The sequence below is a fragment of the Dipteris shenzhenensis genome, chromosome 26 (assembly GCF_047967505.1).
Source record: "Dipteris shenzhenensis isolate YYH24624 ecotype China chromosome 26, Dip_SZ_1.0, whole genome shotgun sequence".
NCBI lineage: Eukaryota > Viridiplantae > Streptophyta > Polypodiopsida > Gleicheniales > Dipteridaceae > Dipteris > Dipteris shenzhenensis.
The window spans coordinates 51999439-52025391 of record NC_141621.1 but is presented as its reverse complement, the minus strand read 5'-3'; the positions used below and the strand labels follow the sequence as shown (position 1 = coordinate 52025391).

At 40.4% G+C, this 25953-nt stretch overlaps 1 protein-coding gene across 1 annotated transcript in view; it reads right to left on the bottom strand.

The window, feature by feature from the left end:
- Nucleotides 1-18567: 18567 nt before the first annotated feature.
- Nucleotides 18568-25953, bottom strand: part of RPL15 (ribosomal protein L15) — a 51514-nt gene continuing 44128 nt past the window's right edge. The window contains exon 5 of the mRNA XM_087398046.1: nucleotides 18568-19046. Within this exon, the coding sequence (XP_087254172.1) occupies nucleotides 18822-19046 (225 nt within the window). The 3' untranslated portion in view covers nucleotides 18568-18821. The remainder of the gene's footprint in view (nucleotides 19047-25953) is intronic.

Here is a 25953-nt window from a genome sequence, read left to right as displayed (position 1 = left end):
TCCAAAATGCCAATAAGTGCCAAATGGCTCAAGCATAAACATCGTCCATGGGCATATGCATCAATAATATCTCATCCAAGAGAGCATAACACTATCAGTGCATCACCTGCAATGTGTCAAATGGTTGTCCCTCAGCATAAAATAGCATCCATATGCAAAGCGTCCATAAAAATAGGGCAATCTGGGCTTGTCAGTGCATCCAATAAGGATTGCAATGCATCCAAATGGCCTATAAATCATCCACTACAACCCAATGCACACCATGAATGAGCGCACATGGCTCAAACTGCAACCAGAGTGATCTGCATAAGGTATGCTCGAGAAATCATGGTCCCACGGCAATGGCCGCTATTGAAAATAGAACCTGAGATGCCTCAAAACATGGGCGCCATTGCATAATCGCACTCAGCAAGACAATCTGCAAATATCTCTCTTCTACTAGAACTCCAAAATCCCAACCGATGAGTGAGAAATGGGAGTCAACACTTATCCACTGCCATGTGGCATAAATCTAAGGTTTCAAAACCTTAGAATGAAAAATGCATAACAGAGAGACGAAATCAAATACACAGACATCTATAACTATGAAAATCCTCCATCGAATCACGTAAGAATTGACAGGTAGGGGTTTTTAGGCATCCGGAATGCAATGGGACAGACGGTTTTGGAAACCGTGGTCTCAATCACTAGGTCCAACACACGGACTGAAAAACGTTTTTGAAAACAAAGCTGTTTGTAAACTCCACCGGAGTGCGAATTATGAGCAACATGGATGACAGCTATCTTTATGTACTCTAGTTAGTGGCTCAATTAGTATGCCACCTTAGTTAGCTGAGTTTGGTTTGAGACCCACATATAGGGTTCACCTATTCTTTGGTACTATGAGAGTTCTTTTGGCTTTCACAACTAAGAAGAGAAGAACTGTTTTCAGCCTCAACCTTTGTGTATATTCCCCCATTGTGTATGTGAGAAAGCTGCAAGTAAGACTCCTTCCTTCTCTCCCACTCTCTTCACATGTTATCAGAGCTCGATTCGTGGTAAGGAGCTCAAGAAAGCAAACCAAGTTCACGGTGTCCTAGTAAGAGGATCAATGTTGCTTTCCTTTTTTTCGAGTTTGGGAGCAAATCTCTGCAGGTAGCACATCCGAAAAGTGCAAGAGTGCACTATCTCAGATTGGGACACCCTTCGCGGTGTTGGTGGCGGAAATTGTTTTTTTGATTCAAGGTCATTTCGGGGCTTGCTTTGGTGGCAGAAGTTTTTCGTAGGCACTCAAAAAAGTGTCGTGTTTTTGCTGTGCGACCACTGTTCTGCAGGTTGATGAAAAGTTATCACAGATATCACATCGTATGCCTATGCGCAAAGATACTGGGAGTGATAGAATCATTCTTATTGCCTGTTGATGCATAATTGTCACTAGAAAGTGACTATGTGGTCAAATACCACTCTCGTCAGTTTTGCACATTTGCCCTTGTGAGGCAGAAGTTGTGTTTTTTTGCAGTGACAGAATATTTTGCAGTGTTCTGTAATGGCGTTTGATGCTCGTTCACAGATTGTCACCGAAAAGCTTGACAAGAACAACTTCCAAGCATGGAAGTTTAGAATGACGAATTTCCTTAAGGGAAAAGGCTATTGGGAGTTCATTACTGGAGCTGAACAAGAACCAGTTATTCCTAATGTTCCCAATAAACAGGAGTTGCAGGCATTTAAAGGTTGGCATGAAAGAGCCAGAAAAGTTATGTACTGGCTGTCTATCAGTATTTCAAATTCTATGATTGTGCATATTTAGGATGCAAGCACGCCGAAGGAGGCATGGGATACTTTGACAAAAATGTATAGCAGAAATACGCAAGCTAGGAAAATGTAGCTCAAGCACGAGTTGCATAATGTGCAGAGAGAAAATATGAGCATCAATGGCTACCACATGAAGGTAAAGAAGATTGCAGATGCACTTGCTTCTATTGGGTCGCCAGTGGAAGATGATGATTTAGTTTCTATGACCTTAAATGGTCTAGGAAAGGATTATGCACAATTCCAGACATCCATTGCCATCCGTGAGAATTTTCTTGATTTTGAGGAGTTGATTGCTCTTCTAATTTCTAAAGAGTAGAGAAATAGTGGTGCATCTTCTTCAGGAGGAACTTCAAAAGAAGTTGTCTTCTACTCAAATGCTGGAAGAGGTAGAGGTAGAGGTAGAGCAGGCCCATTTGGAGACCGTGGCAGAAATCAAAATATGCAGCAAATTCAAGAAAACCAGCCCTATGGAGGAGGACGTGGTAACTTTAGAGGTAGGGGGAGCCAAAGAGGTCGTGGTGGATGGCAGAGAGGCCAAAATGCAAACAGCAATGTTGAATGCTACTACTGTGGTAAAATGGGTCATATGGTTAAAGACTGCTATAAAAAGCAAAATGACATCATGATTGGAAAATTGCAGCAAGGCAATTATGCATCCTCTAGTAGACAGGGTGATGACATAAATGAGCATCTATTTATGGTGCAGCACATGACCAATTCTGTGACAAGTGTAGAAGAAAGCAATGATGTGTGGTATGTTGGATCAGGTGCGTCAAACCACATGACAGGTCATGCAGAATGAATGCAAGATGCAAGGAAAATGGAAAGACCAGGATTTGTGGGGACTGGTGATGATACTGTACATCCTATTGTGTAGATTGGTAAAATTCCTTTGTCTATGCAGGATGGAAAAAAGAAATACTTGTCTGATGTATTTCATGTCCCGAATATCACCAAGAACCTAGTTTCTGTTGGTCAAATGGTTGAGCAGGGCGTACAGGTCAGATTTAATCCTCATGGATGCTTTGTTGAGGATATGAAAAATAAAGGTCGCTTGATAGCAAAAGGGAAGAAGAAGGGCAGGATGTTTACGTTGGATGCAGACATGCCTGAATTGAGTGTAGCAATGTTTGCACATGGGAGCGGTGTAGTTGCAGATATTGATATCTGGCATAAACGCATTGGTCATGTTAATGTATAGCGACTTAAATTAATGCAGGCCTAAAATATTGTTGCAGGATTGTCGAAGTTCAAGGTTGCAGAAATGCATAAGGTATGTGAAGCCTGTTAATTTGGAAAACAGGCAAGGAAACCATTTCCTAGACATGTTCAAGAGAGTAGGAGGCCATTGGAATTAATCCACTCTGATGTGTGGACGACTAAAGCTGGATCTATTGGAGGCTGTCATTATTTTGTCACTTTTATTAATGACTACAGCAGAAAAGTTTGGGTGTATTTTATGAAAAAGAAAAGAGAAGTGTTTGGGCATTTCAAAGCTTTTAAAGCTATGGTTGAAAAAGAAATAGGCCTACAAATAAAATGCCTAAGGTCAGATGGAGGGGGAGAGTACCTCTCAAATGAGTTTGCAAGTTTCCTGCAGGAGCATGGCATAAAGCAACAATATTCATGCAGTCATACCCCACAACAAAATGGACTTGTAGAAAGGAAAAACAGGCATATTGGAGAGGTATCTCGTGCCATGCTTAACGAAAAAGACCTGCCAGATTATTATTGGGCTGAAGCAGTTGCTACAGTAGTCTACATAATGAACAGGTTTCCCACTGCAGCAATACATGGCATGACGCCAGAGGAGAGGTATACTGGTAGGAAACCAGATATTTCTCATATGAAAGTTTTTGGTTGCATTGCCTATGTTCATGTGCTCGATGAGTTGAGATCCAAGTTGGATCCAAAAGCTGAGAAGTGCATCTTTATTGGTTATTCTCTATAGCAAAAAGGGTATAGATGCTATAACCCTTCTACTCATAAGTTTACAGTGAGCAGAGATGTTTTTGATGAGATGAGCAGCTGGTATAAACTAGTAAATGTGATTGATGATATAGATGCACAAAATGGTAATGCTGCACAGAATTCATAGTAGCAATCACAAAATATTAGTAGACTTGTAGTGTCCTCTAGCAGTGGTTCACATACTTCGCCATGGATAGGCAGATTGAGATCAGGAGGATCTCCTCAAAGCAATGCAGATAGTGGTATGCAAGTATCACGAAAAGGAAAAGAGAAAGTAGATCAGACCATGGTTGATGTGAATGCAGGTCACTCTTATGTGGATGGTCAATCCAGTGGCGCAGAACAGAGCCTTGATGATGAGTTGGGTATTCCTTCTATTGTTACACCTAGAGTAAGGAAGACAAGGGATGTTTTGAGAGCACCTGGTAGTGAGCCTATTTTGCGCAGGTCTACCAGAGCTAGGTATCCTGTGGATAGGCTGAAATATGTTGGATTTATAGCCATTCACTATGCCTATATGGTCAAAGTGATACATGAACTAGAACCCACTTCTTTTGAGCAAGCCATGGGAAAAGAAAAATGGGAGAAAGCCATGGAAGCAAGCCATGGGAAGAGAAAAATGGGAGAAAAGAAATGGATGCCTTGGAAGCAAATGCTACATGGGATTTGGTGCCTTTGCCTAAAGACAAGAATGCAATTGGCTGCAAGTGGGTTTATAAGGTGAAGCACAATGCAAATGGTTCTGTGAACAGATACAAGGCAAGATTAGTTGTCAAGGGGTATGCACAGACATATGGCATTGATTATGAAGAAACATTCAGTTCAGTTACAAGGATGGCAACCGTAAGAGCAGTCATTGCTACGGCTGCATCAAAGGAATGGTCTTTACATCAGATGGATGTAAAGAATGCTTTCTTGCATGGTGATTTGCAAGAAGAGGTCTATATGGAGCAACGACCAGGTTATGTTCATGCTGTTCATCCTGTTGTTTGCAGGTTGAAGAAAGCCTTGTATGGCTTGAAGCAAGCACCCAGAGCATGGTTTGACAAGATAGGATAGTATCTTGTCACTATTGGCTTTCAGATTTCCAAGATAGATTTCTCACTTTATGTGAGAAAAACAGAGAAAGGCATTATGTTGCTTGTCATTTATGTTGATGATTTGATCATCACAGGTGATAATGATGAAGATATCTTTCATGTGAAAATGCTATTGAAGTAGAAGTTTGAGATGAAGGATTTGGGAGAGCTGTGTTACTTCTTGGGCATTGAGGTGATTAGATCCACAAGTGGGTTATGGCACTTGCAGAGGCAGTATGGATTGGACATGTTGTCCAAATATGGGATGACAGGCTGTAAGCCTATTTCAGTTCCTTTGGAGCAGAATGTGAAGTTGAGCACAGATGTAGGTGAGCTTCTGGAAGACCCTACTATATACAGACGCATAGTAGGAAGTTTGATTTATATGACTATTACCAGGCCATATTTGAGCTATGTTGTTGGGTTGGTAAGTTTGTTTATGCAGGTTCCAAGGAAATCGCATTTGGATGCGGCTAGATGCATACTGAGGAATGTGAAGTCCACATTGTAGTATGGACTATTTTATGAGACTGGGGTTCAGATACAGTTGCATGGATACACTGATGCTGATTGGGCTCGTAGTATTTTTTATAGACGATCTACCAGTGGATATGTGTTCTCTTTTAGGAGTGCTGTAGTCACTTGGAGCAGTAAGAAACAACCTACAGTTGCCTTGTCCAGCACAGAGGCTGAGTACAGGGGTGCAGCAATGGCTGCATGTGAGGCAACTTGGTTGCATAAGCTACTTTATGATATGTATCAGTACAGATGGGCCAGTTTTCATTTATTGTGACAACATGAGCAGTATACACTTGGCAAATAACCCAGTCTATCATGCTAGAACAAAGCACATTGAGGTGCATTATCACTATGTGCGGGAGAAGGTTCTAGTAGGTTTGATTGATCTAGTTTATGTCAGCACAGAGGATCAGGTAGCTAACATATTCATGAAGGCATTGGGTGCAGAGAAGCTGCGCAAGTTCAGAGACCTGCTTGGTGGTGTAGGAATTGGGATTGAGCTTGAGGGGGAGTGTTGAGATATCGAGCTCCATTCGTGATATGCCAGGGTGACCGTTGTGCATTTATGTCACCAACTTGTTATCTGTAGATGCGGTTGGTACACTGCCCATGAATAATAGCTGAATGACCGCTATCTTTATGTACTCTAGTTAGTGGCTCAGTTAGTATGCCACCTTAGTTAGTTGAGTTTGGTTTGAGACCCACATATAGGGTTCACCTATTCTTTTGTACTATGAGAGTTCTTTTGGCTTTCACAACTAAGAAGAGGAAAACTGTTTTCAGCCTCCACCTTTGTGTATATTCCCCCATTGTGTATGTGAGAAAGCTGTAAGTGAGACTCCTTTCTTCTCTCCCACTCTCTTCACAATTTCTTGGGCGGCAACATACCACCCAACAAAAATTATACTTATCCTTGGCTGCAACAACCAGTAGTAACCAAATGTTAAGAGAAAGGGATATGCCGAGGTATGCATTGCTTTCCAATAGAACTTATGTCGCATGTCTAGCCACAATTATACCCATCCTTGGCTGCAACCAATTGTAATCAAATGTTAAGAGAAAGGGATATGGCGATGTATGCATTGCATTCCAATAGAACTTGTGGCAGGTCTACCCAAGTAAAAGTTAAATACACTAAATTCAACTTCAAGATGCATGGATCACGACATGGTAGCAACATTCCAATAAAGCCACAGTGGGAATGCCATAGGAAAAGGATGCTTGCATGCAAGCAGCTAAGGTGTACAACAACCAAAGCAAAGAGAAGGGTGCAAATCCTTGGCCAACATATGCAACAATGCCATACTCATGAAGACTTGCATGGTAGAGAAGAAGTATGCTCAAGAATAGCTCATAGATACCATGTATAAAAAGAAGGTTTTGACGTTAAGAGAGGCATGATGGGATCCCTATAATGTATGAACCCGATAGGGTGTGGCTTTGCATTATGTACTTTTGGTTATATAAAATGGTCAAAGACTAGTGGTCGCAAGAGTAATAGATATCCCTAGAGCATCCTATGTGCATGCTCGTGCTCATAGTGTTTATGGTCGTCAAATGTCTATGGGAAATTTGTGACCAAAGGATAAACAAGAGGACCTAATGGGCACAAGGGCAAGTGAATGCATGGATGACACTTGGCACGATGCTAAGTTTGGGGATTTCAGGGGTCAACAAGATGACTCTAGAAATTGTGTATTCAGATTATGTGCACATTTTGAGGGTAGAAGTTCATAGAGCACATGAATCCCCCCAAAAAAAGTAGGCTTTAAGAAAGTACATCAAGTTAAAAGGGCACATGTATCCCATAAAGAGTAGGTTTTAAGAAAGTGCAAGCAATAGGATCCACGACATATGGAAGCAATAAGATGGAGGCATTGGATAAACAAGTGCAAAAGATGGTAAGCATTGCAAAAGGTCAAAAACATAGTAAATGCATGCAAGAGATTGTAACTATTCCAAATTTTGAACTTTGGAAAAGAAAACACGAGTACTATATCAAATAAGTAGCTTGGAGAGATTGATTTGATTTTGTAGTTTTGGAATTTAAAATACATTATAAATTTGATAAAGCTACAAAAATCAAAAGGAAAAAAAATTTGATAGCTATAGAAGGTTACTTATATATTGTGTTTCTTGCACAAAATTATGCTTCTATCCCAAATAAAGCATAGGCATCCTCAAAGGTGACCTTCGATTGTTAGGACTATTGGAACATCTAGTTTTAATTTTGCATGAAAAATATGGTAAACATCCAATTTTAATTTTGCATGAAAAATATGGTAAACATCTTATGAAAAGCTAGATTTCAAGCGCAATTGGCAAATGGACCATCTTGCCTTGTTAAGAGATAACTATGTTTCAAATTTCACAATTTGTTAGAATTTTATTGCTAATCTATTGGAAGTATTCTCTAAAGGAGTCCATGAAGGATCTTGATATTAACAAAAAAGGGAGCTCATTTTGGGGCCTTTTGGCCAAAATGGAAAATGACTCTCAACCAATAGCAAGAGGACCAACGTAACGTTGAGGACATTAGAAAAAATAGAAAAAAAACAAAAATGTCTGAACAAGAAATAATATTTTGTGTAAACAATTGTCAATTACTGATAAAAAAATATTTTCAAGATACTGAGAGGATTCTAAGTTTGACAACGTTTTATTTGAAAAAGATCATGGACCAGAATGTGGTTTTCCTCCCAAACTGGTCTTCCCACTCCCTCCATCCCTCTCTCTCTCTCTCTCTCTCTCTCTCTCTCTCACACACACACACACACACACACACACACACACACACAACCTCTTTCTATTCCTCACTCCTTTCTCAAACTAGTCTTCCCATTCGCTCTCTCTCTCTCTCTCTCTCTCTCTCCATCGCTTGCTCTTGCATCGATTAGCATGTTGAGTTGTACTTTCTGAAATGTGTGTTCCTTTCTAAACTTATTCCCTCACTTGTATTTCTCTACTTTCATCCACTCTTGTCCTTTGAGATTTTAGATGTTTTAGCTCTTAATTGGATTGTCTTTTGGCATTTTCTAGTGGCAACGGGAAATCACAATAGTACATCCTTGTATGAAATGTTGTGTTGATCTAGCTATCGAGGACCAAAGTTTATTTTCAACTTATTTCAACACGAGTGCTTTCCTTCGCAACCTGTTTCTTTGAGTTTAGAAATGCTCCAAACTGGTTGCCTTATTTTGATTTTTGGATGCTTTGGTTTATGGTTGGATTGTCTTTGACAAGCAAAGAAGGAGCTGGTGGTGAGGACAGCTTGAAACGCCAAAAAATTCTAGGTGCCTCATACTTTACCTTGGCTCTCATCATAAATGAGAATAGAACTTTCATTTTGGCTATAAGGCTTGAAATGGAGTGTTGATCATAGTGCCATAAATTAGGATATAACTTCTGGTCTTTGTATTGTCCATTTGTTTCTTTGAATTTTTAGGTATTCGAGACTTAGATTGCGCTATTGATATGTTGCTTTAAATTTTCAGGTGTTAGCATCTTAGGAATAGATAAACTTCTTTAAGTTTTCAATGGCTCTTTATCGAATTTGTAAAAAATGTTGTATCGCTCAAAGTGGCAAGGATGAAGATATAAATGTGAGCCCCTTACCTCACCAACCTGTCTTCTATTTCTTCTATAGAAATTGCCAACAAAATCACTCTTGAAGGTCACTGGCAAACATTGAGTATATCAATGGAGGTTGGGTGTTAATGCAACCCAATAGGAGAAGGAAAAGACAATCCGACAATAAATTTTTGACATCTTGGAAGGGTAAGAGTGAAACATTTTAGAACCATGGATGGGGAAAAAGCAAAATTGGAAATATTGATTCACCATGTGTACATATATAAGAGCTTGTCTTGTTGGATCATCCAAAGTATCTTCCACAACATAGACCAAATTGTAAGTGACTTCTTTGAGAGTTTGTACAACATACTCAATATTTTTTTATTTTTTATTGTCTCACTCGTTCTTTTCTTTTCCTTCAAATATATACACTTCATATTATGAGCAATGGCAACCGACAGAATGCATTTTAGGATTCATGGATGTGATACATGGATCTATCGGGGAAATATAATATGCAGGTAGATCTACAATGCATCTTGCCCAATCAGGCATCTATTGCTATGGTCGTTATTACTAATTACTTGGACAAGGCTAGCACACATGGTGTGTTGAAAAAACTAGACCTCCCAGCATGGAACACCATTGATTGGTTGATTCCTCAAGCTAATATGATAGAGAGCTATAGAGCCAAATTGTTTACAGAAATACAACGTTCCTTACAGCCAAGAATTGTAACTAGAATATGTAGAATAAACATTTGCGTGCCAATCACAGTCTTTGTTGAGCTAATAAGTCATTTGGTAATTAAAGTTTGTAAAACAATGCTCAATTATAAGGCCAATGGCACAGAAGATACTTGAAACTTCTTGGATGATGGTTGGGATAGGATAACATCCAACTTAGTAAACTATGAGGTCTTTCTTATCTCAACAACTCAAATACATGATTGCAACATATAATTTTAGGTTTTCCTTTTATTGTAAGCGGAGTAGGTTGATTGGAAATAAACTTATTCTTTTAGAACTCGTTTGGTCTGGACAACAAAGCAATTGACATTACGGTTAATGAGAATGGAAACTTGAAGAGTGTTATATCACTCAGACAAAAATGTACACTTGCACAATTGCACCACGACATTCACATGGAGACTAAAGGACGTGTTTCAGTAGGATTTGCATTCGTGCTCAAGAGTACAGTTTCTGAGTAGACATTTTGGATAAATGTTTCCATCACACCATAAGTTGATATGCTGTAAGCCTCCTCTCCTCATGTTCTCTCTTTGCATGCCACCTACATACTATCATTTTAGAAGTGGCACGCAATATGAAGATGGTGTTGTCGTCTCTTGTTGGCTTGTTTTGTAGTGTTGTGATTGGGTGTTGGGCGCTACCATTTTGAGAGCAATGTTTTTCCATTGCTTTGCAATCTCATCACCTTTTCATAAAGCAAAGAGTTGATGATGGTGGGAGCTTTGGAAAGTTAAAAAAAAAACAAGGCTATGGCAAGATTAGGTATGGTGTTGTGACAGAAAAGCTAAACAAATCGTTGAGGGGGTTGCAAAATCATTGGGAGAAAGACGTGGCTTGTAGGAGCATTGAATGCAAAAGCTCGTGGGCTACTAAGTATTGAATATAGAAGAATGTCTTTATTCTTTTATCCTCTGACATGTTTACAGTACTTGTGTGCATTTTATTGAGTATTTTATTATTTCTACATCTTTTGAATGAACAAAAAATAATAAATTGTAAATTAACTAGATTATTTCATGGCTCATTATTAGGATTATCACAAGTGAGGCATAATTTTTCATGTGATTTTGGGAGAATTTGCAATTCTCTCTTCTAGGCATCTTTACTTGCACACTCTTTCTCCCAATTTTTTATTTGAACTAATTGTGATTTTGGATGAGATTGAGATTGAGGATCAAAGAGACACAGAGATTGATACCAACAATCGAAGAGAAAATTTCGAGATTCTACTTCTCTGATGAGATATCAAAGACAAATGAACAAGGACTTCTTTCAAATCAAAGTGCAAGACTTTTGCAACAAGTATCATGTTGGAGAGAGAATGAGAATAAGATACCTACCTCTGGATTATTTGAGATTCAGAACAAGAACATGATTGTGTATGAAAATAAGAACAATGATTTTAAGGTTGGACACAGGGGTGGTGGGGTGGTACTTTATCCCTCGTAATTGGAGTTTTCCCTGCTTGAGCAAAATTGTTTTTTAGATCTAACGTAGAAAATGCAAATGCTGTCTAATCTTCAAATTTTTGATATTCTATGTTCTTTGAAAGTTATTGCATTCCACAATTTTAACCTCACAAGATCTATCACAGCAAGGTTATGGATTTTGTGAGGTGGGTAGTTGTCATGAATTGTTCTTGCAACCTTTTTTTGTGAAGATTGTTGTTGCTAAATTTATCACCTAAAATCAAAATTATGTGTTCCTATAGTCCAAACAATTGGAGGGAATTTTTAAAGGTCATCTATGCTTTCAATTTACACAAAGCAAACTTATTATTTTGTGCAAATGTGCCAAAAATAAGTAATCTACTTTAATAAAAAAATTTCTTTAATGCACTCTAATGCCACCAAATTGGTGGGTTTAGAGCAAATTCTCATGTTTGGATATAGAATCCAAGCCCCCCAAAGAAAGGTTTTTATGAGTGGTGGTGCAACGTTTTACAATTAGACATTGTGGCCATAGCACAAGGGCGGTGTAGTAGGGAAAGTTATGAAAACGCTAGCAAATAAGATTTTTCTTAGAGGTTGAGGAGTTTTTGGAGGGAGGGTTAAGGGTTTTGCAGGTTCCACTTAATCAATAGTGCTCCAATTTGTCAATTTTGTGGAGCTCCTACAAGTATGGAAGAACACTACAACAAAGATCCATTTTGGGCTCATCGTAAGTTGGAAGGCCTCCCTTCATAACATGGAAATGTGACCTTACATGGTATTAGACTTGTTTTGATGATTCTCCTTGTGTGGTGCTGACACATGGTTGGTGTTCAGACCTTGGGGATGGATTGTACTATGATGTCAATGATGCCCCACGCCTAACCAAAAAGTGGTGTATGCTCTCTAAGCAATTTTAATGATTGGTGCAAGGATGGCAGTCTATGGCAGATTATAGGTGCCTCTCTATGGGATCTTGATAGCCTACGATAGCATGCTTGCCTCCACAGTCCACACAATCCGCTTTTGAAGTAGCTGCACACCCACGGCTCAACAACCAGCACCTCTACGGTCTACCCCCCTTGGAAAATGGACTTACAGGTACTGCATTGGTCAACCTTTGCCATCATTTCCATGCACATTCAGTGAGACTGCGCCGCCCTCCTCTCCAATCTCGTGGTCCTCCACGGTGTCATTGATTACAGGTTCTTCGTCTTTTTTATTGCAAACCCACCACCACCCCCTCCTCTTCTTAATCCACATCCTGCCCCTCTTTGATCTTTACCTCTTAATTTTTTCCTCCTTTATTCCCCTTCACCCACCCCCTCCCTGTTCCTTCTCTAATTTTATGTCTAAATTCCCCCCTCTCAATATTAACCCCCCTTAAAAACTCCCTTAATTATTTATATTTACCCCCAGCTCACTCTCTCTCCCATTTCTTGCTCTCACTGTTGCTCTCTCTCTCGACTAAACTCACTTACCCACCCCCACCCCCCTCCCCATCCCCGACTCTCGCTCCTCCCATTTTTTCCCTCTTAAAGACTCCCTCTCCCTACTTTTCCCTTCTTTCCGTATCTATTCAATTTCTACATATCTTTTTATAATTCTTTTTATTTTCATACCTTTTATATTTATTATTATTATCCTAAAACTTTTTTTAAAATCTTTTCTCTAATTTTTAGTTTATTATTCCAATTTATTCACAATTATCTCTATCCTAAACCTCCTAATGTTACCCCCCCAAACCCCTCTAACTTTTACTCCTATTCTCTTGCCCGACTCCCTCAACTACATACCCTATTAAAACCCCCTACAAACCACCACACTTACCCATCTACTTACCCTTACTACCCCCCCCACAACCCCTACTGTATGTGCTCTCCTCCCACCCCGTACTGATCGCTGCCCCCTTGCCTGCATATTGCTCTAACTCCCTCGCAGTCACCTGCTCCATGATTGTTTATGCGCGTCTCTCCCGTCCCTCACTGGCTCGCCTAGATACTGCTGCTCTTAAAGTACCCCGTCGCCACTCCCTTATGTGAGTACTTCGCTGCATGCTTGCCTCCACAGTCCACACATTATGCTTTTGAAGCAACTACACGCCTGCGGCTTAACCACCAGTACCTCTACGGTCTACCCCCTTGGAAAATGGGCTTATAGGTACTGCATTGGTCAACCTTTGCCATCATTTCCATGCATATTCAGCGAGATTGCGCCGCCCTTCTCTCTAATCTCATGGTGTTCCACGATGTCATTTATTACAGGTTCTTCGTCTTTTTTATTGCAAACCCCCCACCACCCCCTCCTCTTCTTAATCTGCATCCCGCCCCTCTTTGATCTTTACCTCTTAATTTTTTCCTCCTTTATTTCCCTTCACCCACCCCCTCCCTCTTCCTTCTGTAACTTTATGTCTAAATTCCCTACTCTTAATATACCCGCCCCCTTAAAAACTCCCTTAATTATTTATATTTACCCCCATTCTTTAAAACATTATTTTTGGCTTACCTTTATTTGTTTACTTATTTCTATATTATCCATTTCTAACCCCCCTTTTTCATTTAAATTCTTTTCTTCTCAATTACCCATATAATTACACTTCCATCTTCATTATTTCAAATCCCCTCCACATCTTTTTACATTAATTAATCCCTTTTCCCCCCCATTATTTGTACATTAAGTCCCCACCCTCCTTTTATCCCCCTTTTTTCTATAAATTTGTATTATTTTTCCCTCTATTTTTAACTCAATTTGGCTTGGTTATTTAAAACTACACCTCCCAGCATCACTACTCCTCCTCCACACTTCTTCCATACACCCCTCCCTTCCATACTCTTCTCACTTACCCACCCTTCTAATAAGTTTTAATATTTTCTTCTTAGTAACCTCCCAACTCATTTCTCTACCCAAACAAATTTGTTTTTACATTAAGCTTGATAAGTGTATGGCCAAGTGCTAATTTTATTGTGACTCTGATAACAAGGGAGGGGTTTTTATGACACCTGTCTTCCCAACTAAAGTTAAAACTGGTTCTTACTGTTTTGCTTGTTGGATGGTGGCAGGTAGGCAGACTCCCCTCTTCAATAAAAATGATGCTTGCCAAGACTTATCCAAGCTCAACTCCTATACAGTTTCCACAAAGTCATTTCTACAAAATGGCCCAGTGCTGGTTTCCTTTATAAACAGGGATTCACCGACTTGTACAAACTTTTCTGTAAATGCAATTAGTCCTATTCCATTGTCTAGCTTTGCTCTTTTGTCTTTTCACTATGCAAAGGGGTGTTGTCAAATCTTCCACACACACACACACACACACACACACACACACACATGTACCTATACACAACACGCACATAGGTGCAAAAACTCACACAAAGAAAGTTGAGGGCTCCGCTCATCCAAAAAACACACACATTCTCCACCTAGAGGATCTAACAAGGCAAGTCAAATGAGAGTCACCCTAGCACATGGGCAAGACATGGCTTTGTCCAACAATGGAGGGAGAGAGAAGGGAGGGATAAAATTGTGCTCAATGTTAGGCAAACAATTCCTATGATGAAAAAATAAAGGACTGAGTTAGTATGGCACGTAATCCAAATACTTAACTAAATTGAAGAAGAAATAAGAAACTTAGGTGTAGGGTTATTGATCGATGTAGAAGTGCCAATTGCTTAAAGCATTCAACTGAGTTCATTGTTTTCATGTTGTACAGTCACACCCATACTCAAACAAAACAATTTTATCATAATAATACTTGTGGGCCTCCATTGAATCTTGCCTTAGCACTACAAATCCTAAGCATCAATATTTATAAAAATGCACCTAGAGCACCTACACATGAATCTCAAAAGAAGGATAGCAGAGATATGAGGCTAGTACTTTATGTTGTCTCATTAAACTAGATTTGTGGGTTTACAAGTCTACACACCTCACAAGCATAAATTTAGTTTCTAACATCAAATATTCACTTAAACCCTATCAAGTTTAATTATGACCACTCTCTCTTTAATGCAAAAGTCTATAGTTGCACAATCTTATAACACTTCAATTGCATAGTTGAAGTATTACAACATGTGCAACAATGGAGGGAGAGAGAAGGGAGGGAGGAAATTGTGCTCAATGTTCGGCAAACAAATCCTATGATGAAAAAATAAGGGACTGAATTAGTATGGCACGTAATCAAAATACTTCACCAAATTGAAGGAGAAATAAGAAACTTCGGTGTAGGGTTATTGAACGATGTGACGTGCCAATTGCTTGAAGCATTCAACTCATTTCATTGTTTTCATGTTGTACACTCACACCCATACTCAAACAAAACTATTTTATCGTATAATACTTGTGGGCCTCCATTGAATATTCCCTTAGCACTGCAAATCATAAGCATCAATATTAATGAAAATGCATCTAGAGCACCTACACATGAATCTCAAAAGAAGGATAGCAGAGATATGAAATTGGTACTTTATGATGTCTCATTATACTAGATTTGTGGATTTACAAGTCTACACAACTCGCAAGCATGAATTTAGTTTCTAACATCAAATATTCACTTATACCCTATCAAGACTAATTACAACCACTCTCTCTTCAATGCAAAAGTCTATAGTTGCACAATGTTATAACACATCAATTGCATAGTTGAAGTATTATTACAACATTGTGCAACTATATATATAGATGTGTGTGTGTGTGTGTGCACGCATCCGCATGCACACACACACACACACACGCACACACACACATCAATATGTATATATATAGGTATATATGTATATGTATATGTATATGGATATGCACACACACACACACGCGCACACACATATCAATATGTATATATATATAGGTATAGATGTATATGTATATGTATATGGATATGCACACACACACACACACACACACACACACACACACACGCACATGCGTGTGCGTGTGTGTGTGCATATCCATATACATATACATATACATATATACCTATATATATATATATATACACATATACATATATATATATATATACACATATACATATACATATATACCTATATATATACATATTGATGTGTGTGTTATTTTCTTATTTAGCAGACCTACTATTCCCAAAATTGTTGGAACTAATTGGCTTGCATGCAATACATGTGCTATAGCTATTAAGACTATGTTTATTCTTCTCAATTCGCACTTTATGTTCACATATATGAGTTCTCGAATAGGAAAATGAAATAATACAAATTTGATCAATACCTATCAACCACATGCTTAGAAAGCTTTTAAAGGAGAAGAATACTGCTGTGTGGAGTAAAGCTTGCCCTTATGCAATCATTTGAAACACTCAAAGATGGATAGCATTAGGTCAATGTGTCCACAAGAATGTCTCACAAAGGTGATTATTCAAAACCTAATTCTAACGGTAGGATTACTATGAAGAGAGTACCCTACATAAGACTCTTGACTCCAATCACCTTGCATTTTAAATAGAGCTACATTGTGGCTATCAACCCTAGCAACCAATATTGCAACCTTGTGTAGGCTATTTCAATTATTTTTCTAAAGGTGTTTGAATCCTTCATGGCTTTCACTTCATGTGCTTTCTTTCCTTTTGCATGATCACATAATTGTCTTCCACTAGCCTCTCCTCAATCATCCCACATCATCGTAGTTAATCTCGTCACACCATCTCACCACCTATGATCATATCCACTCATGTTTGTCTAACACATTGAAGAGCAATACAGAGAGAAAATGGACAATTAGGGCATATGGATCTTTAAGCAATTCAGAGATACCTAATTATTTTTAATCTTTCCAGCACATCCAAGAGGAATAAAGAGAAAAAACGAACACTGAGGGCATACATATCTTTGAACAATTTAGAGGCATACATATCTTTGAACAATATATATATATAGAGAGAGAGAGGGGAGAGAGAGGGAGGGGGGATGTGTGTGTGTGTGTATGTATAAATGTGTATAGTCTCAAGTCTTTGGTGCCTCTAAATTGTTCAAAGATATGTATGCCCTATATATATATAGAGAGAGAGAGGGGAGAGAGAGGGGAGGGATGTGTACACACACACACACACACACACACACACACATGTACACATCCGTCCCTCCCCCCCTCTCTCTCTCTCTCTCTATCTATAATAATTTATAGATAGAGAGAGAGAGAGAGAGAGGGGGGGAGGGACGGATGTGTACATGTGTGTGTGTGTGTGTGTATAGATAGAGAGAGAGAGAGGGGGGGAGGGACGGATGTGTACATGTGTGTGTGTGTGTGTGTGTGTGTATAGATAGAGAGAGAGAGAGAGAGAGAGAGGGGGGGAGGGACGGATGTGTACATGTGTGTGTGTGTGTGTGTGTGTGTATAGATAAAGAGAGAGAGAGAGAGAGAGGGGGAGGGACGGATGTGTACATGTGTGTGTGTGTATTATATAATAAAGGGAGAGAGAGAGAGGGGGGGAAGGTGTGTGTGTGTGTGTGTGTAGATATATAGATAGATATATATACATTTTTCAATGTATATAGGAACATACTCCCTCAACTTTATTTTATTCCTATTTGTTTTGGGCCATGTAAGCTAATTAACTTATGTTTGTCCATGGATTAATTAATTTAGTTGTGCGCCACATTAGTCAAGAGGGTAGGATTCAAGCCCACAATGTTATTTTACCCACATCTAAGTCCTACCACTAAGCTATAAAGTGAAGAGCCTACCTATTGCTAGCTAAAATATTATGAAAGGTCCCTCTTCCCCCTCTCCCTTTAGTAATTGCCATCTTCTTTAGCCACCTTCAAATGGTCCTATTCCCCCTCCCGGTTTAGCAAGTGCCTTCTTTTTTAATATGCCCCCTTCGTAAGTGGTCCCTCTTAATTGAAACTCCTCCTTCCCCCCTTTATCCCTTAGCTTAGTCATGCCCTTTCCCTCTTCCTTTTCACCCCTCTTCTCTTCTCCACAACTAATTAATGGAAATTTCTTATTTTTCAATGTCAAGGGGGACATACATACACCTTGGTAAAACTAGAATATATCCAATCTTATAGATTAAATTTTTTATGAAGCAAGCAAAAGAGATGAGAACTCAAGATTCCACTCCTATTGTGTGATTTGTTCTTATTTGCAAAATAGTTCACTAGATCTCATGCCACTTTTATCGTAGAATTATGACAAAAGTGCTTCACAAAGTTTCCACGAGCTTTTTGCTTGATGTATAAATTGAGGAAAAAGGTGTGGCTGTATGCTATTACCACCTAATGCAAAGTCATGTAGCTCAAAACAGGACAACCAGAAACTTTCAAGTGACGTACAACAGTAGACAGGATTATAAAATTAACATATGCTTCCATAAAGATACAACCAGACAAATCTTCGCAGTGGTAGGACCAAATGGCTTGCAAAGCAGAAGTACTTAAACATACAACCATGTTACAGATGAGAGGACAAAAGAACAGAGCATTCAGAAACAAATCATCAAGTAAATCCATCTTCTTGAATGAAGACTTGCTTTTAACAGCTCTTCCTCGACTTCAAGCATCTGTGACGCAAGCCGATAAACGTGGGAGTCTTGAAGAATGGGCTTCTTAACCAAACACTCTCCTTGTGGATGCAAAGAGGTCAATGGATGCCAATGCTACTGCTGATACCCTCGAACCACTTCAAACACTGGCCAACCCACCAAAGAGTTGTACACAAGGCAAAGGGGACATCTATTATACAGATGGAGGCTCCGAAGATGCCTCCCTTGGTCCAAACTTCTTCGCAAAATACTCAGCTGCACGGACTTGATTTTTAGCCACTGATGGTTTGACCCACTTTTTACGCCCAGGAACTGTTATCAATGTGCAACCTGCTGCTTCCAATTTCTCCTTTGCAGACCCTGAAAAAGCTCCAGCCTTCAAAGATAGTTTTGCGCTCAATTCTCCATCACCAAGTATCTGAAGAAAACAAAACAACATGATGAGCAAAAGCTAAAAAATGTCAAGTTTGTTAAAGAACTATTGTAACAGGAAAATGCAGTAGACAAATATATACCTAGATGAATCCAGGAACATTCCCAAACTCATCCTCTAAAAACACAACATAGTGCAGTTTCAATCTCACGATAGTCACTCATAAGATTGAAAACCATGAACTCCATCACGCATAGCAGGGACTAGCTACTATGACATCCCCACTGACGTCATCAGCGCCCAACAGTGGATGTAGACCATAGTATAAAAGTATGCTCTCACACATACAAATCCACACACCCACACATACTTGAGCATCCATTTATACAAAGTCTTCGTACTGAGTTTCTGTCGGCAGTCCGGAGGTGAAGGGCAAACTCAGCCATGATGAAGGCTAGCACTAAAGGAGAAGGCTAATCAAAAAGTAGTCCAAATCTCTAAACTACAACTGCTTGTGAAGTCTAAACGATTTCATTTTAGTCTCTCCCAAACGAGCATCTAAATCTAAATCTAGCTGATAGGGCAACGCAGTAGACAAAACCTAAAAAATGTTTATTGCAACCTTGAACTACATCTAATTGAATATACAGATGTTTACACAAATCCAGGAACATCCCCAAACTCCTTTAGTAAAACCAAGCCTTTTGGTTTCAATTTAGCCGCCAAGAAGGCATCAACTATTAATTATTAGCTGTTAATTTAGATCATACAAAAAAAAATACACATTTTAGCAGTTTATCCCCTAACTCTATAAGAAGTACAGGGCAGCACAAAACATTGCGATGAATTGGCTGTTCCCTGTTTATTTAGTTCATGCATGAGGAGTGAAAGGACAAGGATATCGAGGATGGAGCTTGACCTTAATGCTCTTGTTCTCCTGTCTGAAACAGTATCTAAAGCGGCTGATGGCAGTTCTATATTGAAGTGCTTGCAGTCCCCGTATTCATAACGATAGCAACGAGGACTAGCTCCTTCCCAGGAAAAGGGGATCTTGCTAATCAGTGTAGATTTACTAAGTTTTGCAATTTCTTGCTGTAAATCTTTTGTATTATTTTACAAAGTAAACAACCCATTGTCTTGAGACCATTAAAGAGGTTGATATGATGGAGATAACATACAGAAAACATTGTGTAAGGGCTCTTATGAATATTAGCAATTTACACTTTGGAGGTTGCTCAGACCATTCAGCAGAACAGGATTGTTCCTTTATGCTATTCAGACCACAATGAACTCGTCTGGGGCTCTTTGAACAAATCTAGCTCACAATGTTAGTTTATGCTTGCATGTCCTAATGGTTGGTATTGTGTTTCAACTCCCACCAGCATATTCGCACGTCAATGCTGTCCAGGTTGCTCTTTCAAACACTTGAAAGAGTAGGTGGCTGTGCCTCATGGCTATCTTTGCTTCAAGCTATCTAAATGTAGGTGGCCCCCCAGCTATCTAAATGTAGGAAGCTGTGCCTTCGTGGTTTTCTTTGCTTCAAGTTAAGCTTTCCCTTTCTGGAGGATTCCGGTCATAAGTCTGCATCAATGCTGCGCTGCTCTACACTATGTATCGCTGCAGTATTGGCAATCTTCGTCTAATTTTTCCTGCAGTCAACATTGTTCCTTACATCAATATTTGATTGTATTTGCAGGCGAACTCCTAACACTATTTTGATTGCATCTACAGGTTACTCCTATGGCTTCACGACGCACAAAATGACCTCATATTCTTTATCTGTGAGAGGAAAACCAACACAATAATCAGGACATATGGAACCCGTAGCTGCATGAACAGAGGATCAATGTCACAGCAGCCTCCACTGTTAGAGGTCAGTACCCACCTGTGAGCCCCCAATATGAGGAGGATAAGGGGCAGTAGACTAGGGTAGTCTCAGGTAGGAAAGCAAGGGGATCTAGGAGTGCACAGGCCCCAGTGTGAGGCTCCTCTGAACCACCTCAGGATGCTGAAAACGCAGCAGAATACCCCCACCTAAGGCATCTATTTATCATAGTCAGCCTTGGGGGGGCTGATCTGGGAAGATTTGCCAACGATGCAGCTTCTGGCCAGCCACAGAGTCTGAAATCATGGGTCTACAGACAGGGTCACCTGCAGCAGAGTTCATATGCAGAGTGTGAGCAGAAGACCTGATACCATCAGTAGATTTCAGTTTGCTTCATTAAATGTTGGCAGTAGGAACTCCAGCATATGTGCTGAAGACTTTGTGGTTATCTTGAGCTCACAGGAACAGCAGCAGCCAGGTCAAAAAACTCAAGAGTCAATTTTTTGGTCAAATGTCAACGCGTCTACTTTTTTGGGTCAACTTTGACCTGTTTTGGCCAACTTCATCAACAGTTGGCGTAGACCTGTCGACCAGGACGATCAGTCTGACCCAGATCCGTTCCCAGCCTACAAAACGCCCCAAACCAGCCCAGGAGCAGTCTTCAGCCAACAGTTCAGCCACAGCCCCAACCATATCAAGTCCTCAGTCTGGACAGCAGCAGGGAGAACACGCAGAGAAGCAGCCTGCCTCTCTCCATCTCCATCCTCACAGGAAGTCTCCCCCTTCGTTCCAGACTTTGCCTATGGGGACTGGGCAGCGGTTGTATTTAGCCTTTTGGCTGAGCAATAAAATACTCTCTTCAGGGGGGGAGGGCTGTTGCCCATTCTCACTCTCTCACAGCAAAGCATATGAGTATTATGTGCAACTTTCTCTTTGCAGTCCATTCATTCCGCTCAGAAGATAATAGGCTAGTAGAGAGAGAGGGAGAGTTAGTCATCTCACCTATTACACTAGTCTTATAAATCCTTGCAGTCTTAAGTGCTGCAGAGCTGCTAGCAAAGGCAGCCATGCCATGGGTTGTGGATGCCCGTGACAACCAGAAAGCCCATACAGTGGTCTTATCTCAAGAATCTAGATTGGCTCGATGGAAACTAACATAGTAGTATAGTACAAAAGACAAGAATACTACTCCTTGGGAGTAAACTTTGCAGGTCTTATAGTAGAGCGCATCATCCATCATCATGACTGCGACTACATTTTGTTGAAGACCTTGTCTGTGGCAGGCTCCTCTATGCAGAGGGGTATTACGAGAGCCTCTGTCGGTGACTCACTGACTGGTTGATGTGTCCACACACACACACACACAAGAATGTAATTGTTCGCAGAAATCAAAATCTGGTTTATAGGACCTGTTAAGGTGGAGGTTTTCTTGCTACAGCCCTGAGCCAACGCTCCCCGCACAGCGCAAAATAAGGACAATGTATGCCAAGAATCACACAGTGCTATTTCAAATCTCAGTTCTTTCCTTAATGTATACACTGTGAGAAAGAGAGAGAGCAACAGTGAGAGCAAGAAACGGGAGAGAGAGTGAGCTGAAAGCTTAGTTGCAATAGAATGAGAGTAAGAGAGTAATACAACTGAAGGAGTGAGATAAGGTTTTGTCCTAGTGACAAAACCTTAGTAGTCACTAACCATAGTTAGTGGACTGACTGCGGTTAGGGGGAAAAACCTCTTAAAGAGGGAAAAGTGCCCCTAACTAGCTTATTAAATTACATTGGTCACTACTGAACTATATCTATAATTCTAACACCCCCCTGCAGTGCCAATGTCATGTACAAGGATGATTAATCACCAAATGAATATAAGTTCAGGGCACTGCGAAATGCCTCAAACTTTTCACGTGGAAGTGCTTTGGTGAAAATATCTGCAACATTGTCATGTGTGGACACAAAGATCATATTGATCTCTCCTGCATGCAACTTCTCTCTGACATAGAGATAGTGAACCTCAATGTGCTTCGTGCCAGCATGAAACACTGGATTCTTCGCCACTGCAATGGCACTCTGACTATCAGTGAGAATTGGAGAAGGACCCTCCAATGACACATGAAGATCAGCAAATAGACGACGCAGCCAGACACATTTAACTGTTGCTGTGAGAGCTGCCCTCTACTCAGCTTCACATGATGAGGTAGCCACTGTAGATTGTTTCTTGCTCAACCAGGAAATGCAAGCTTTACCCAAAAAGAAACAATTGCCACTAGTGGACTGCCTAGTGTCATAATCACTAGCCCAATCTGAATCACTGTAGGCATGCATCTGCAAGTCACCCCCCCTGGGAAATAACAAGCCAAAAGACTTTGTGCCCTGCAAATAACGGAAGATGCGCTTAACTGCCTGCCAATGCATAGTTTTTGGGCTGTGCATATACCTGCTCACTTGAGATACTGCAAACTGAATATCAGGTCCAGTGTTGCAGAGATAAATAAGGCATCCAACAGCCTGACTGTAAAATGTCGCATCAACTGATTCTCCTACATCATGCATTGTGAGTTTCAGCCCCGGCTCCATGGGAGTGGCTATGGGCTTACAATCATGCATGTTAAATCTGTCCAAGAGTTTCTGCATATACTTGCACTAAGACATAACAGTGCCACGTCTCTCTTGAGAGAACTGGATCCCCAAATAAAAGTGAAGCAGCCCCAAATCTGACATGTCAAAGTTAGTCGCAAATCAACTTTGAAATCTGCAATATTATCTTCATTGGACCCTATGAGTAGTAAGTCATCAACATAAAGAATGATGACTAAAATTTCCCCCCCATCCTTCTTGATGTAGAGGGTGCTCTCAGTAGGACTATTGTGCAGCCCCTTGCTGGTCAAAAAGGCATGAATCTTGGCATACCATGCACGAGGGGCTTGTTTCAGCCCATACAAAGCTTTATTTAGCTTGCATACCTAAAGTGCATTTTCTGAAATTTCAAAGCCTGGAGGTTGTTTGACATAAACCTCTTCCAACAAGTCTCCATTTAGGAAGGCTGTTTTAATGTCCAACTGATGAACATTCCACTCAAAATGTGCAACCATTGCAATAACAGATCGGATGGTGGTCATCCAGGATGTAGGAGCAAAAGTCTCCTCATAATCTATGCCCTTTTTCTGAGCATAGCCTTTGGCAACCAGCCTTGCCTTGTATCTATCAATGGAGCCATCTGGCTTCCGTTTCACCTTGAAAACCCATCGTGTACCAATGGCATGTTTACCTGGTGGCAAGTCTACGACATCCCAAGTCTGATTTTTCTGAATGGACTGCAATTCATCGTGCATGGCATTCATCCAATGCACATTGTCCTTTGCTTCTTCGAATGTTGCAGGCTGCTCCTCATCGAGAAGAGTACCTGCATATGCTGATTCCACTGAATTAGTACCTTCCATGTGCCTTACTGCACTACGAGTCCTGCCAGGTAATGGAGCGTCAATCTTACTCTCCCTGAGAGTCTGTAACATCCAATTTGGGACTGTTTTTGCTGCATGTATGTCTGCAATTTCTTGCTGAACCACTTGTTCCACTGCCTGTGGAGGTGGCAAGACATCCTGTGGCTGAACTGGAGCATCGGGAGGTGGCTGTAAATTCTCATTTGCATCAGAAATATCAGCAGGGGAACCCAAGGCAATGGGTAGCAACCCCTCAAAAACATCCTTTGAAGAAGAAGGCATATGAAATTCAGCCTGAGTGTGAGCTGAATTTTCTGCAAATATCACATCTCTACTGACAATGATCTTGCGTGTAGCAAGACTGTAGAGACGGTACCCCTTGCTTTCTGCACTGTACCCAACAAATATGCACTTAATTGCCTTATCTGACAACTTATGCCGAAATTCAACTGACACATGAGCATATGCAAGGCATCCAAAGACACGGAAATGATCCACTGAAGGCTTTCTCCCATTCCAGACTTCATAGGGAGTTTTTGTTTTCAAAGCCTTAGTGGGAGACTGATTTAAGATGTAGTTGGCACATATTAGACCTTCAAGACAAAATTTGTGAGGCATGTGTTTGCTTTTCAGCATACATCTCTCCATCTCCATAAGAGTTCTATTTTTCCTCTCAGCTTTGCCATTTTGCTGAGGGGTCAGCCTCACTGTGAGCTGATGCACAATACCCTTGCCTTTCAGAAAAGCATCAAAATCTGCAGATAAGTATTCCCCACCTCTATCTGTGCGCAATGTTTGTATCTTGAGTCCAGATTCATTTTTAACCATGGCTGAAAAGTGTTTAAACACCATGAATACTTCTGATTTGCGCTTCAGCCCAAAGACCCAAGTGAAATTGGAGTAATCATCAATAAAAGTAACAAAGTAGAGATGACCACCAAATGATGGAGTCCTCATGGACCACAGACATCACTGTGTATAAGCTGTAATTTTCGGACAGCTTTGACTGAACCATCCTTTTTGAAGGGGAATCTATGCATCTTGCCTAAAATGCACCCTTCACAGGCATGTGGAGGAGGTATCTCAAGAGGTGGCAATGCATCAACCATAGAGTGCTTCTGAAGTGTCATCAAGCTGTTGTAATGCATGTGGCCATATCTGGCATGCCATAATTCTGCATTCTGCATGGTAGCAGTAGGAGTAGAAATTGCAAGAGCATGGGCTGCTCTTTTCTCAAAAAGATCAAGCTGAAAAAGCCCACGAAACAGAGCACCAGATAATCTCAAGGCATAATCATTTTCTCTGTCTCGGACAGTACATTTGTCATCCTCAAAGATGACCTGAAATCCAGCCCTGTTAAGAGTGGACACTGAAAGGAGATTCTTGGTGATACCAGGCACATACAAGACATGTGAAAGTCTGAAAACTGAGCCATCAATGGCGGTAAGCTCAACTTCTCTTGTACCACGAACTGAATATGACGAGTTGTTGGCACAAGTGACTTTCTTACCAACGGGAGGTGGATGCAAGGAAGTGAAGAGACACTTCCTAGAAGTGATATGCTTGGAGGCACCGCTGTTAAAATACCATGTATTCAGTGTTTCATTGACACTGAAAGCTGATGCATCCGTGGAAGGATCACAACTGCAAGTCAAAGCATATGTATCATCATTACAAGTGGCTGTACTATCCCG